This window comes from Zootermopsis nevadensis, unplaced genomic scaffold (genome assembly GCF_977971745.1).
Source record: "Zootermopsis nevadensis isolate Lab colony 2312 unplaced genomic scaffold, Znev_1.0 Znev_ptg000030l, whole genome shotgun sequence".
NCBI lineage: Eukaryota > Metazoa > Arthropoda > Insecta > Blattodea > Termopsidae > Zootermopsis > Zootermopsis nevadensis.
Window position 1 is genome coordinate 22,702,527 of NW_028259162.1, and position 16,313 is coordinate 22,718,839.

The following is a 16,313-nucleotide window of genomic DNA, read 5'->3' on the forward strand; positions in this document are numbered from 1 at the left end:
GTTCTGTCGCGAGTGTACGTCGCTTTCGGCTACAACAGCAGGCGGGCTGCGTTCTGACGGGCGAACGAGGCGAGTCGGGCAGGAACCCGTCAACATCTCCAAAACATGTCACAGATTTTTCCTTCAGCCAGGAAGGCACCGAGGGCATGTGAGTGGAGCAAATTAGGAGACCGGGTGAGGGTGTCAATGAGTTTATTTTACGTTCAGACGGAAGCTTTATGTATTTTGTCCTTTGCATAAAACAGGAGATTGGATTCATCCGGCTGTTTCATCTCCGAAAGTGCTCGATGATTTATTATGAGACTTGGAACTGGTGTCCAGCGAATTCAGTCAGTAGAATAAAAACTCTGCAATGTAAGAACAAGCTGACCGAGATTCTGACTCGTTCTTGCCCCAAGTCAACCATCGCTCTTGATGGAGATGAAGCTGAGAGGTCCTGCAGCTGGAGCGGTCAGGCCGTTGTTGCACGCAGCAGCCGGACAGGATGTGTTCCAAACGGAATGCCTAATAGAGGTGATTCCATAACACGCAGAGCCTCGCGGGGCTGCGCCGGTTTTTTTAAAATTCGGCCCCCCCCCCGCTTTGCATAAGGATGGATGTGGCTGTCGGTGCGAGGCGCTGTCTCCCATACATCCAGCCCGCACCCGGGGGACCCATCCTACGGGATAGCGAGCGACACAAAGAAGCGCCAACGAGAGGCGCTGAGGACCATTGAACTCTTCAGCTCACACACGGAGAAGCACTGAAGGGTTGGCTTTGTCTAAATGAGGTTTGGAGCTTCGTGTGAGGCTGAAGGGTCACAGGAACAGATTATGGCGATAACGTTCTGTTCCAGATAACGAAAGGCACTGAGACATTACGCGTGGTATGTTCAAGGTCATTCATGCTGCGAGTGGATTACATGTGCCAAAGACGGAGCAACTTTCTCAGATTGATTCATGGCTGAAAACTCCAAAAGCACAGTCACACCACCATAAACAAATTTCAAGGTCATCGGAACACCATGTGCACTTAATTTGCACTGCCTTCTGTTTTGGTGTCGGTAAATCAGAAAAGTACAATACCGTTCGCAGAAGACAAGGCACCGCCCCTAGCCGACAAGACAAGTAGCTAACAGCATCTGAGTCAATGGAACAAACGCTGATATTTCCAGCATCCGCGCTGTAGTGGCAGCAGGGATGTAGAAGGTTGCAAATGAAATGGTTGGACAGAATGTGTGATGTACCACAAGGCAATTGCAAAAGATTCTGGTTATACAAAAGAGACGACGCTTGGTAGATCTGGAAGTAGACGCGAGAGAAATGCTCAAAATTAGGATTGGAGATTATTTACAATAAGGCGTAGTAACAGACTTTTCTGGAGATGATGAGACTTCGTGAAACAGTTCGGTAACTTCGACTGTGTTCTAATCGGTACAATTACTGTTCAAATACACGAGTCTTGGCTCGCACAGAGCGTGTTTCTGGTCCCACTTTGTGTGGCACGCCACGTCGGAATGAAATACGGTCCAAATTCGCAAATTTAACCCCAGGCGCGAAGCCTGGGCGGTTTTTATAATCGGATATCTCCATCCAAATGGCTAATTCATTTTTTTCGATTTACTAGACATATAAAAGTCTACTGGTTTTTTATTATTATTTTATTCCTTCGAGTTAGACGCGTTCATTTTCGAATTCCAAGTCTCTTCTAGAGATAGGCAATTTCCCTCAAGAACGAGTTACAGTTAGACGGACCGATCCGCACTGTGGTACTCAGCAAGTGGTCCATGAGCCGCGTGGAGCACGCCATGAATGGAATCGAAGCTCCGCGCTTTCTTAAACTCAACATTGAACGAGGTGAGCGGTAACTTGTTCACTTTGTCCTCACTGCCGAGCACAGATCGGTGAGGCTCGCCTCACCGATCTGTGTCTGTGCTTAGGGACCTCACTGAAAGACGTCAACAAACGTGAACTTCGACCGATGCAATAAAAAATAGTGAGAATACGAGGTTGCTAACTAGGCTTAGCGCAGATACCAGTTTCCGTTTTAAGATTTAATCCGCGTGAGGTGAGCGAGAGGGATTTGATTCCTGACAAGGACACACGCAAAAACCATTTCCGCCGGGACTCGAACCCAGAACATCTTAAGGGATTGTGACGTTGTTTCTGTAATCTCTTCGTCGAAGCAAAAACTTTGTTTTTCTTTAGTCGTTCTTCTATCGTACCTGCTTTCTGAGATGCAGAAATCACCCTCACTGGACTGAAACCCAAGACACTACTTCGCAGTTTCGACTTTTCTAAAACTTCTTCGTAGTCTGAAAGCAAACTGGTTGTCTTCTCGAGCTCTAAGCCAGAGTTCAGCAACCGGCGTTCCGCGAATTTTTATAAGAAATTGTATATTAAGGAAAAAAAGAAATCTCTTGCCTTTCAAAATTAGAATTCAAAAACCATAATATATAATGTTATTGGATATGTGGCCCATGTTTTGCCTTCACGTGCTGATTCTTATAAGGCAAGAACGAGTATATATTTATTTAGCGTTCTGTCTGAGGACAGGTCCATATGAACAGGATCCTTCCATCCTTTTCTCGGACTGGGACCTGTTCATACACGTTCTTGGCAGATGATCCAGAAGTGGTTTGCCATTGCCTTCTTCTGTGTGTGAATGGAGTAATTGTTGGGATGCCACGGAGGAAAACTCCGTGTTGCCTAGACCACGGCCTTGCCCAACACAAGTTATAAATTCGGGCACCGCCGGGAATCGAACCCGAGACCCCAGGATTACAAGGCCATATAGAATTTCGACCCACCGTTTCGAGAAGCGAAATTTTGTGGTGTGCGTCATTTCATTGTTTACGTGCACCAGTCACTGCAACTACTCCAGGAAATTACTGACTATCGCTATTTGGTTACTAGGCACTGAAACGTAAACAACGTCCCGAACAACTGCCTGCTGCAGACAGAACCTGCTTTAATGCAGGAACACCGACTTCAATGACCGTTCGTTGAGGCACCGAAACGTCTGTTTATCGCAGACAAACTCTGCACGTGTTAAAGGGCACGCCAGCTTGGATGGGATAACGCACATCGGAGAAGACTGACACATATTTGCCGTGAGAGACGTGATGCATTCTGACAGACCAAAGTGGATAAAACAACTAGGTATAAAATTCCAGAAGAGAGAGAGAGCATCTTCAGTTACGTGTCAACTGGTATTTCAACCGTCATTCAGCCTGCAATATTCTACTTAGGCTGCCCTCAACACGGTGCAGTCGGAGAAGTTGCCGCATCAGAAGGAAAAGGAAGAACGGAGGGAAGGGGAGGCTCGAAAACTGTTCCCCGCCCTCTGTGGAGTGGAAGGGCAGATCGCACTGAGCCGTCCTGTTACCTCACACGACTGCGTTGCTATTTGACCGACGTGTACGTCCAGCAGTTGTTATCGATAGTGGGTAACTCGATAAATATCGACCGTGAGTCGAATCGACCAGTTGCGGAGCAGAGCGGGGACTTAACTCCGTTACAAGAAACCTTCATAATGAAGCTGTAACAGCATCAGACTGGCCGCCTGGCCATAACTCGATAAATCGAGTTGCTAACTATCGACCGCACCAGGAATCGAACGCGGCTGTAATTTATTGTGAAACATTTTTTGAGCGCTGCTTGAAACAAGGCCAACAAACGAATATAAACCTGTTTCCAAGTCAAAATTTTAAAAGATGACCCCAAGGCTCTGACCACGCCACTATGTAACACTAAAAGTTTATTCCAATGAGAGAGTTTCGCCTGTCAGTCAGTGCAAATGTCCTTCACAAAGCGCCATTTTGCACATCTCGTCTGCCTGGGTGTTCCTTGAATAAAGTGAAAGTTAAGTAAATTTTGTCCCACTATACGCCATGTAGGCGCTTGGGGGGAGTGGAGGTATAGCTCCTCTCTTCCTTGACCCCGGCACTAGATGGGGGTGAGTGGTCAGCATCACGCCCCGGCCGGCTTTACCCCCGGGAAAGAACCCCGGTACCCATTGTAGAGGAGGCTGGGTGGGCCCCAGAGCCGGTCTGGACGCAGAGGCTAGCGGAAAAATCCTCTGCCCCCGTCAGGCAAAAATATATTATTGCAAAAGCTGGTCACATTCAGATATACAGAAATAAATGACGACCACTTGTACGCAATTAAATATTCTCAATATATAAAAAAAATATTTCGAATAAAGTCACTGAATTATAACCATTAATGTTGCAAGAAGTATTAACACCAATTAACTTCACGATTCACGGGGTTAGACAATGGCCCTACATTGAATACAGCCAAAGTTGCTTCTAGATCGCAATTTCGCACGAACGCCATCTTGGTGCACAGGGCGTGAAACTGCGAAGGTGGAAAGGTCTCAAACTGTCGCGAGTTTCATTTGAAGTTTATATTTTTTGTTAAGAAGATGCGCGGAACGGAACACATTAATAAAAGTAATTTAAAATTTTTGTCTAAAGATTTGAAGGAATTACTTGAAAGTCCTAATTGAAGATTCCAACGAGAACACGATAAACGTATTATGTGAGCGACTGTCAGCTTCTAAACAAAGATCTGCTCCTTTGAGTTAGGCAGTCCACGACACTGAAGCCAGAAGCCGGATCAGCTGCCTTCCAAATCTCTGTAGCGACATTCAGAGTGACCCGGTGCATCTCCAAGCCAAATCTGCTTACATCTCAATTTCTTTCCCATTGCGATTCCAATTCCAACTGATATTGCATTGTGCTGCCTCTAGCGGTGCCACAGGGCGTCCCGTTGAACGCGACTCAGCTCTCGTTCCACGTTCCTTATCCAACGTTCCCTGCACACTTGCTAAGGCCCTCCTCATCCAGCGAGTTTAGACTAGCGGGAGGTTCGTGTGTCGACGCAAGAGGGCGGGGGGGGGGGGGTCCTCGCTGCCTGGCGCACGGAACGACGTTCTGGGACACCCTGTGACGACGTATCATGACAGAAGTTGATGAAATAACAGAAACAACAACGCTATCAGCCAGAAAGAAACGAATAACCAACTCCTTCCACCCTCCCCCTCACAGCTTCTCCATTCCCGCGCCATTGCGATTTCATGAACGGAGAAGGTTCGCTGTTTCCGGGAAGAAACGAAGCCCTAACTAACTGGCGCACTGAGGAGGACGAGATTAGGACAAGACGATGATACGTCACATTTACATCCACAGTGGTCTGATGCAAGGGGACTGTCGCCCCATTGCCTCTTAATTCTGCTGTAACACGTCCCAGTAGAAGAGGCAGACAGCATCAGATGACGCTGTACCTCTGTGTCGCAATAACAAAGATTTGACGCATCGAAAGAAATTCCGGGTAACTACACGCAAATTACGTCACTATTCTTGGGGTAAAAAAAAAAAACAACTTCGCATGGTTTGGCAACATTTGTCAGACACACAAATTAACGAAATGTGGCGTGGTTTCGGTCAAATTTGTACGACGCGGACTATCGCCTAAAATGGAGAATAATTTGATGCTCAAAGAAATAGGCAGCTGCTCAGGAAGTTCTTTATTGGACATAAAAGTTCATCACTGTGTTCACAAAACCTTGTCACTGATTTATGCCCTAATCCAGCCCACACCCAACTTCCCTAAGATCAAATTTAAAATTATATTCTCATCCCTTATGTCCCCCTTAAGATTTTCCGAACAAAAGTGTGTATGCATTTCTTGTTTCCCTGTGTATTTTTCAAGTCACTGCAATTTCATTCGCACTGATTTAACAACCATAACAATATCGGATGAAGAGGTCACATTATACAATTTTCTCCAGTTCCTTGTTTCATTTTTTGAAACTCATGAAGACTTCCGGCGTCATTACTGCCAGCCTGAAAAGAAAATCTTGCGAAATTGATGTGTTTCTTTACAGCAACACTTTTTCCCCCTGCACGCATGGAAGGCATCGACAATCATCGGCGCTGAAGGTTCGGCGTCTGCAGTACGACTTAAAGTTTTCACGGCGGTGAGTCCGAAGGTGGCTCTCTTACGGGTTCCTGCGCCGTACAGTCTGGTAGAAGTTTACAGACGTTTCAGAGGTCCTTGCTGCTTCCATCATCAGTACCATGCAGCCCTGATGATGGAGACAGCAAGGATCTGAAAAAAAAACCCTGGATAATTTCTACCAGACTGCACGGAGCACCAACCCATAAGACAGCCATCTTAAAATTCAGCGTCATTTCGCTTTATGGCGTCGCGTGTTTAGGTTGGCAGCCCTGTCAACACTTGTCTTGAGCAGCACGATCAAACCTGAGCCGCTGCTCTCTGCTCGAATTCAGGTCAACTCACCCCCAACCCACCCCCACCCATGGCGCGCGCTGTAACTTTTGGCATTTCAGTCTCACGCCCGTTCTTTCTCGTGTTCGCTCGCTCGCTCTCCCATCAATATATAATAGAATCATGGAGCTGCATTTTAAATCAAAAGGATTGAAGCATAATGAAATAAGCATCTTCGCTGGTGTACTTTGCCAATTTTCGTCTATAAGTAACTTTTTTTATCACTAATCTCGTATTTACTGAGTTAGTTTTCAATGCGGGCAGGATATAAAGGGGAGCCACTCAGCTCCCTTCTCCTATAGCTCGACGCAAACTTCCTGCCCTCCGCGACTGAGATACAGAGAGAGGCCTACTCTGCCCCTCGCTCTCTACAGCTCGACGCAAATATTCTGCCCTCCGCGAGGGCCACACAGCTCTGCCACAGGCTGCTGGAGGACTCTTGGGGTAATGTGAGAGGTCATCGGAATTGGAGCCACATGAGAAAGATCATTAGCCTCCGACGCGAAACTCGAAATGATTTTATATGAGATGAAAAATTAATTTGAGGGCACACATTTCTAATTTGGGTTTTTCTGGCAGTGGTCGTCGTGGTTATAAGAAGAGCGGCCACGTTGTCCCAACAAATCGCAGAGGGTTGGCGTTTTGAACATTACTAGGCCAGCTCACATGCGGGGGTCGGACTAGGCGACAGAAGTCCAGGGCAACCCACAGTCTTTGTTTCCACAGAGGCTGATCGAACGACAAATTGTAATCTGTGACATGTTAGCACTTCGGAGTTTTGTAATTACAGTGGCGCCGCGGCGCCTCCAACCGAATTACAAGACGCGCTTCTGGTTAAAACAATCAGCGGCTGTAATTGTGAGATGAAGGCGCAGAAGTCCCGCGGAAGAACATGGCGGCCGGGCGGGTCACACACCCCTAGCTGTCTCTCTATTCCCAGCTGAGCGGGACGCGCTCCAGGGGCCCGCCAGGCCGGGTCGGATTTCAAGTCGAGGTTAGTGGTCCCCGTCCGTCCCTCCCTTAAGGCAGTAATCGGGTTAAGACCACACTGACTCAATTAGACCTGCTCATAATGCGAGTGTAAATTGTGTTAGATTGTAATTGTGAAGTAGGAACAGTGTTACCAACTGCCCCGTCTGTCTTGCTTCATAACTTACTTAACGTCGTGGTGTGGTAGTAGTTCCCTGTGTTCGGGGGCGGGGGGGGGCGGCGGCTTGAGTAAAAAATTACGTGACGCAAGCTTTCGTTCTGCCGAAAAGCCACTTCAACCGCCGCTCCCACCTGCAGTCGATACTGCGTTCTTAAGCAGTGGACGAATCGCATGAAGTGAGCCAGGAAACATTTATCAGAAGCAGGGTTTATTCAGACCAGAGAAGACATGAGATGGCGCGATAGTCCCAGCCCTGACACGGAGTCACGAGACGCCCCAGGATCGTCGCAGCTTAGCTCGTTCTCTCCGTCCTCAGAGGTGCTCTCTACCCGAGTGCATTCACGAAAAACGCCATCACCTGTGCCTGTTAGTATTTCTGAACTCTGTAAGCGACTTAACATTTCCTCTGGTAGAGCAGTGCCGCCAAATATACAGGTCCATCGAGGCTTTACGACAGTATATTTATAAACAGTGTCACCAACTACACATATTTAAAATCTGGCTGTATTTATCAACACCATTACCATCCAAAAACCTGATCTGTCTGAATGTCTTTATGAGCAGCGGTACCAACTGCATATGTACGTACCTACATATGCAGTTGGTACCACACACACACACGCTTACATAGGTACAGCACCTCGCAGCTCTCACAGGGAGTCGAACAAACATTGGTGTGTGTGACAATGTCCACCTTGACTCGATAATCCTAATTAATTTTACTGGAGTCTACAAATTATGAAGGTCCTTATTACGTAATTTTCTTTAACCCGTGAGTCTAGATGTGTTTTCTCTGCGGTCCGATCTCCAGGTTGCAAAATTGTATTCTGATGTTCACGTTTTCACATAGGGGCAGGAAACTGGCACATGCAAAGTGAATGAAAGAGAGCACGTGCTCCCGGGACGAGAAACCCCGAGTGTCCTGCTCACATCCAGCAACTCACTCACTGCATCTTGCTGGCAGCCGCTAGAAAAGCCTTGCTCGCACGTTCCTTGCGACAAAGTCACGACGAACAAACATACCTTCACGTACTGTACCGTCGAGAATCCTTGGTGCAGCCTGTACCCGCGAAATCATGTCAGACTTAATTGTAACACAGCGTAAGTGGAGACCATAGAACCCCCCTGGATGTAGGCAACGTATCTAACTGCAACACTAATTGGGTTGCAGAGCTCCAAGGAGGTATAACGCTTCATTAGTTAAGGAGGTCGTGTGTTTTCTGAGAGGTCGGTTCATTTAGCTACATTGTCACCCAAGTCTGATTATTGACTCGTGACCTTTCTTGGCGTGTCACATTGTGAGTCTAAAAGGTGTTACGCAAGTTTGTTTCCACACCGAAAGTGGAACAAGCATATTCCTCCGAAACGCTGAAACAATCCGTCCATATGACCATAATCTAAAGTCACACTGTCGCGAAAGCCTCAAACCCATCGAGTTGAGTTCATTTCTTACTAATTCCGGACTGACTAACTAGCTAACCAACAAAGTAACTAACCACCGCTACCGAAATAACTTCCTTGCTAATTCGGCTACCGTTCAGCATAAGACTAATTCAACTTTGAGCAGATGATGGCTCGAGAATAAATTCACTCACGCTGTCGAAGAAGAAGGTCCTATGTCGCCTCACCGTCCGTGTCTGTCCTGAGCTGGTTCAGTCTTCATTAACGATTTCCTGCCTTCCGTGCCCAGATCTCCTAAGTAGTTTCATCAAACGAGGTTTTCGTAGCCTTTCTGTTTCTGGTTTCTTCCTTACGTGGTAGGCGAAACGTCCAATTAGTTTCGGCCTGTTCACCCGATGGGCCATCTACCTTTGTTCCTTACTTCCACACCAAACCAAGGCTACTGAGCTTACTCAGGTTCCTGGTTCGCCCGTATTCTAAATTCGGCAAAAAAAAAAAATATCACCGCGATCTGACGAGACGACCCACACTTACGACTTTTATGTAACAACGACAGTCGACAGATTTACGACTTAGGAACTCGTATGAGTTCGATATAGTCGATCACACATCTCGTTTCCGGCATGATTTGACGTGAATCTTTTTTATTTTCAACAGTTTTTATTTACTGGTATGCACATTAATTCAGCAATTCTGCCATGAAACATGGAATTTTGTGCGAAAATTAGATTTTACACCTGTGATTAATGATGTCAGGACACGATCCGACGATCCCCAGTATCCTGTAATAGCGATCACCTGTGCCACTGAACGCCGTCCTTAAATAGACACTTAACTGTCTCATATATTTATCAGTAGCCCGATCGCGCTGAACGAAAATTATTCGGCTGTTTCAATAAGAGTGCCGTTGCAGTGGCAGCCCTGGACCTCCGTACGCGATGCTGCGGTTCGAATCTTCGTTCGAAGCCGGTCGTTAGCCGGGGAAGCTCATTTTACCGTAGCAGATCAGCAGGCAGACAGGAAATCAGCAAAAGCGCCCTTTGTTACAACCGCCGGCTCGTTGTGAACAAGGCTTGCAGCACCTGGCGCCATTGGCTTCCACAACAGTAGGCCGCTGACTGTACTTCGTCTCAGAACCACGTGGTTACTGCCTTGTCCATCTTTTTCTTCGCCATTCCACTTTCCTCTCGATTTCCCTCCTTCCCTGTCCTGTTAACATAATCCCAACAGGCCACACCCCCCCGTCGCGACGCATGCGCCGTGCACGATGCGCCATGCGGCGCTCCTGTCATTATAGACGTCACGGACAATCGCCCATCTAGTCGTCTATCACGTACCGCGCAGAGAACACGGCGTGTTTATTCTTGTGTGCCCGGTCGACAGCAGTGCGTCGACGGGATTTGAACCCACGACCTTCTAGTGGTGGTCTGCCCACCACAACACGGCCACAAGGTAATTACTATTATTATTATTATTATTATTATTGTCCGCAGTCTCAGTAGGAGACCGGAAACGACGCACTTTTCATGTGACTGGTCTTATATTCTACAGCGAAACTGCACGTAACGGCAGACGATGGCAATTTTTCTGAAGCCGGAGGTTCGTGTGTTGCCCCATCTGAAGTGTCCGACTGAGGTGTTCTAGCGCTACTCCGTTTAGTGAAAGAACTGATGTCCCTATTTACAACATTGCATTATACAAAAGCTAGCGATATATATAAATACGTGATATTATTATTATTATTGAAGGCCCACTCTTAACTTTTATTCATTGGTGGTGCACGATCTAGTAACGAATGACAATGAACTATATGACGTTATAATTTTATTATAATTATTTCGAGGTTGGGTTGGAGTCGTGTTCAGTAAAATACAGAACTGTGAGTTTGTTATGCAGACCTACTACAGTTATCCTTCGCGCTTCGACAACTGTGCAGCAAAGCAGCGGACGAACACTTTCCCGTGGAACAGAAAAATTATTAAACCGCGAGAATGGAGTGGACCGTCGCTGTTATTTCTGCATTTAGAACAGAATGCGGTGCACAGTGCATGAGCGAGTTCTTGGTGGCCGTGGGGGCGTCGGGTAGACGTAGGCGCGCGAGGAGCGACCCGCAACGCACTGCCGAGTGTCCGGTCCTTACACCTGACATCTACAGCTTCAACACGCACCTCGCATCGCCTCGTTAAAATGGAAAGGTTTAGGCGAAATTCCTACCAGAGCAGCGGGCACTCGGCACAGCGCGGACATTTGTGTGTCCGGAAGGGCGGCGTCAGAAATCCGTGTCGGAGGAAGCGACTCTGTCGGATTATCTGCTAAATCGCTGTTTGCAGGAAGAGTGTCTGAGGAAGAACGACCCGTAAAATCAATGGCGGCCCTGAGGGTGTTATTACGGCGGTCTGCTAATACAATTAAGCGCCCGCTGCAGGATGCGGCCCATTACAGTACAGTCGCGTCACAGAACAGCCGTCGCCCGAGAACCAGGACACGCACCCAGACACGCTCGAATCCAGTCGCATGCACACGACGGGGCACGCCGAACTTCGGTTGTTTTCAGACGTCAACAATTTGTGATCTGGAGTAACTGCATCTGCGGGTCTGTGCTCCAAAGAACGATGTTTCAATACTTTTAAAAACTCAAGAAATAAATTTAAAGTTATTCTTACGAGGAATTTTGAGGCTTTCGGTGTGCGTCAAAGGCTCGGTTGTCTTCAGAGCGCTTAGACGTCACAATGCTATCCGTATCTACGACCACCGTGCCCAGGACAGCGGGTATTGTCGACGGATGTCGCAGAAAAACACAAGCGCATTGCGCCACCTGATTTCTGACTTGCGCAAATATCTAGCGACTTAGCCACTTATTAATTTGTCCGCCCACGCGTTCATTTATTCCCTTAAATGAGAGGTTCTCAATTTTTCTCTGATCCACGACTCGGAAAACCAGCAGCGAGTGTTCGTAGTGTACAGCACGAGTAATATTCCGCAAATGTAAGCCCTAGGCGCATCTGCGCGGCGTTCAAATCGATGATACGTCATAATCGTTCACACTAAATCAGACAAGACCGCATATGAAATAATTAAAGTTTTAACAAATTTCCAGTTGGTGTATAACTGGAATAAGTCACTCGTGTAGTGTACTCGGGGGGAGGGGGGGGGGGCAGAAATTCAATAGAAACTGTCTAGTCGGTGAATTCAAACTATTTTTAATTGCAAATATTAAACCAGGTTTGGTAGAATAAGTGCCAACCAAACTGCATACCAGAAGTCGGGAAACAATGAATATTAAACATGTAATTCAAAACCGGAAGCCACAAAGAGTTTTTCAGATGCACTGGCAATTCATTAATTGTCTGATCAAAATCACAGCGAAAACGTGGACTGATGTGGGTAACGATCACTTGAAATTGCCACGGCAGTAACAGCTCAATTTTCTCAAAACGTAGACTCGTGTGGTTTTGTAAATGGCCCATTTATTTGTTATCGGGAGCGGTTGGCATGGAAATAATCCGGCCGGAGCTTGAAGCCGACCTCTCACCTCCATCTAACACCGAGGTAAGAACGCACAGAACCTCACACTACGTGGATCTTGGAACGAAGTTATGTTACTGTCAGGTTTTTCACTATAAAGATATCTGCGAACTTTAATTGTATCAACATATAATATATTTGAAAATTATTCTTGGGGCAAAATAAACTTTGTGTGGAGTACACAGCGCGTTTGTTTGCAGGATTAATTTAGTTTTTTTCTACTCCCGAAAGTGAGTTTTGTGTTCGCCTCTAGTTCTGCGAATAGCCAGTTCAGTCGTGGGTGGACCCCTAAGTCCATCTGGACACAACAGTGGGCAAGAGAACAAATTAGAATGTGTATGCAGAACATAACAAGTCCGGTGCGGCCGCCATGTTACTGCCTCCAGATGTCGACTTCGTCCTCTCTTTCATGCACTTCATAAAACCGCGAAAATAGTTAGCATTCACGAGAAAGGAAGTCCAACACAAAATCTGATAAAAATCGGCCCAACGATCCTCGAGTTATGATTTGACAGCATAAAAATCCCACTGAGTCAAATGTGTGTAACATATTCATCTACAGATTCTGTTCAGAAAACATTTTCGTCAAGCAAATACTTAGTAAGTTTCGCTTGACGTGAAATCAGAAACTCTGGAGCGTCCGCTAATGGCGCCCGATTTTAACCAAGATGGAACGGAACGGAAAACAACGTACCAGTATAAAATAATCCTAATGAAAATCCGTGCATCGCTAATCGACATACGGACGGACAGAGCAAATTTGGTAACATTTTCGCAACTCAACTGAGAACGTGCGTGAAAATTCCTTCCTCCGCGCCGCGGGTCGGTCGAAATCCTCGACGAGTGCGACTTCAGATTTATACCAGACTACACGTCGCAACATCCCACTCGCCGCCGTGAGAACCCAAAATCTCACCAAACTGTTACGATATCACAGTGGCAGGTATTATAAACAAGTAATTAAGAATTTCACCGATTCTCTGTGCTCTTCAGCGAGGCAGTGGCTTATTTAGTTTGAGAAAGGATCATTATTTACAGTAAAAACGTCTAAGCAATGATCCCGGGTGGGAGAAATGTTCTATTTTGATAGCAGGCAGTTTTAGCATATTCTTAAAATGCGGGTGATGAAAGACGTTGAAGGAAGGAATAATGTGAGCCATAAAAACACGAAAGAAATCATTTCCTTTTGAATGTGAACGGGACTCTTCTCCTACCTTAAGACGATTCGCTCTGCTCACCGACGAATGTGTCCTGGTAGACCAGGAAGGCTTACAAGTTTCGTCCCACGGCTTCTGTCGTTCGTCCGACCGCTGTAAGCAGCGTAAGGTGCCTCGGAACTCACAGCCGCGTCCGCGTGGTTCCCGCCCGCATTACCATAATTGATATTGTTTGCTGGAATCAAAATGCAGGTAATTAGCGGGGATTCCCCGGGTTGACTCTCTGTGCACGGTTTAATTTCACGCCCTGCAATAACGGCAAATTAACGCCGTGATGCAGCCTGACAGCTGACCGCTCATCTGGGCAATGCGTGCATGAAGAATACTCCAGCACTCGGTCGCCGTTCTTCGCCGACGCGTGGCAGAAGGGCACAACTAACAAACCAAAAATTACTTCCTGCTCGATAAGCTGATACTCACTCAGCTGGCCAAGAGCACAGAAGTTCGTCATAAAATTCACAAGAAGCCATGATGGTCGGTAGTGGCAGATTCGAGAAACTAACGAACTACGACTGTTGCTTTTTGTGGGTTTCAAACTTGGTCTCTCGCCCTACGGGATAAACTAAGCCTACGGTGAATTTTTTTAAACTTTCGTGGCGAATTAATGCTATAAAGGTGAGATAAAAACCGACGTTTCGCAGACTGGCTGTGTCTCCATCATCAGGGTCGAAGAGAATATTTTAACCTAAGAGGCAGGAAGTAACAATTGCATATGAGCAGAAGTTCTAGTAGGGAATCGGAAGGGATGGACATCTTGGGAGGAGACAGAGCTGTAACAGATGAAAACAGAGACTATATAAGTACTAGGTCTATAGTGTGATAGTCTGGATTGGATTCAGTTGGCTCTGAGTAGATCTAACGCCAGACTCTTGTGAACAATGTAATGAACTTCCGAGTTTCATGAAAGGAAAGGAAATTATTGACTAGCTGAGTGACTATCAGCTTTTCAACACGGATTGTGTTCCAGAAAGTTTACTTTGTCAGATATGCACTGTCTTATACATTAAAATTTTACTGGGAGACTCACAGAAACGTTTGGGTTTACTAAATGAACAGGGATCGGGTAGAAACCTGTCGTCTGAATAAAGATTCCTGTGAACACGTGGGCCCCAGTGTGGGCGGTGGGAGCTTTCCGCTTTCTAATAAAGATGCAAATCCAATAATATGGCGGTCTTTGATATCGGGCTGAGAGCGTCGGTGTATCTCGAGCATCGAGAGACGTCGTCCGCCCGCCCGCCCGCCCGCCCGCCCGCCGTCAGTGTGAGGCCACAAGTGGACCAGACCTCTCGCCGTTAACTACCGTCCTCCCGAGCGTACAGCTTTTCCAACAAAAATTGCAACACGACAAGGCGGGACATGTGTCGTTCTTGCACCTGGGCGTGTCCATCGAACGACTTGAACAAATAATTATTCTCGATAATTAACTCTTTCTCACTGCAAACACTACAGCGAGCTACAAATTGATTTAAAAATGATAATCCCACTGATAATTATTTGATGTCGAAGTGTCGGCTGGCGGTGGATGTTGGTCAAACATAGAACGACAGAAATATGTCGAAATTACGTTCAGGAAAAAGTCACGCGTGGATTAAATTCGGGAATCGTTTGCTGCATTTCAGCTCTGAGTATTATCTTACATACATACACGATTCCACACTTTTACATGACTGTACAATCTGATCTCAGACTGCGTTAAGGATGTTGAAAAACAGGGTACTAAGGAGATTATTCGGACCTTAGAGCTTCATGGTTTGCGTTTATCATGAGATGCCCTACTATTAGTATGATGAAGGCAAATGAGGTAGAAAGGACATGTAGAATGCACGGTAGAGATAGGAAATATCCCGAAGAGCTGGGTTCAAATCACTCGGAATAGGACTCAGCGGCAGGCCTTTGTGACAAATATCTCGGTCAACTGAACGACAAGCGACACTGAGAGAGAGAGAGAGAGAGAGAGAGAGAGAGAGAGAGAGAGAGAGTGTTAATAATAAGTAAACACAAGTATGCAGAGAGCGGACGCGTGGATTTCGGAGCGTTCTTTGGAGCCGAAATTCAGAGAGACGAGTCTGTTTAACGACGAGGATTAATGTAGACTGAAATGTGCTCCATACGTTCGCAGATCTGAAGTTGATATTTCGCTTAACGCAACCATCATTAAGCTGTGGGTAATTTGAAAAGGTGACGGATACTGGGAATAAATTATTGCTCCATTTGGGAAGAGTTACGTACCAGCAGCTGCTCGTTTCCGTCGCAGAACGCGTCCTAATGACGGAGAAGCCACGACGTTTGGTGTTTACTGTGACGTGTCGCAGTTATTTTACAAACCCACGCATCTGATTGGGTTCAGCTGACTAATGACTCGGTCCGGGATAGGATATATCAGGTTTCCAAATCTCCAATTTATGCCAATCTGGAAATCGCATTGTGCAGGGACGTCGTAATGGAATCAATGTGACGACTGTCGTCGCCAGGGGACGCCCCCGGCCATCTTCGAACAAGCACTGAAGTCTGACACATGGAATGCTCGGATGCCTGGCGTGAAGGGCGTTCCACTGCACCCGACGACACAGAAACCGACGGCGACTGTCGCCACCTCCACCGAGTCACTGTTCGCAGATTCTCCGATGAACACCAAGTCCACCTGGCATCAAGGACGCGAAGACTACGGACGGCCACTTTGCTGTGGGACAGAACACCCCCCCCCCCCCCCGCGGCTCACTGATGGAACGGGGTTTTAGGAGTTAC

At 46.7% G+C, this 16,313-nt stretch overlaps 2 protein-coding genes across 2 annotated transcripts in view; one reads left to right on the forward strand and one right to left on the reverse strand.

Moving 5' to 3' along the window:
* The first annotated feature begins 7,653 nt into the window (after positions 1-7,653).
* Positions 7,654-16,313, forward strand: part of Drgx (Dorsal root ganglia homeobox) — a 51,261-nt gene continuing 42,601 nt past the window's right edge. The window contains exons 1-3 of the mRNA XM_087358871.1: positions 7,654-7,791; positions 8,276-8,503; positions 10,149-10,278. Coding sequence (XP_087214997.1) covers positions 7,654-7,791; positions 8,276-8,503; positions 10,149-10,278 — 496 coding nt within the window. The remainder of the gene's footprint in view (positions 7,792-8,275; positions 8,504-10,148; positions 10,279-16,313) is intronic.
* The window catches only part of cutlet (chromosome transmission fidelity protein 18 homolog), a 157,997-nt gene continuing 155,253 nt past the window's right edge, over positions 13,570-16,313 (reverse strand). The window contains exon 22 of the transcript XR_015537871.1: positions 13,570-13,743. The gene's annotated coding sequence lies outside the window, so the exon portion shown is untranslated. The remainder of the gene's footprint in view (positions 13,744-16,313) is intronic.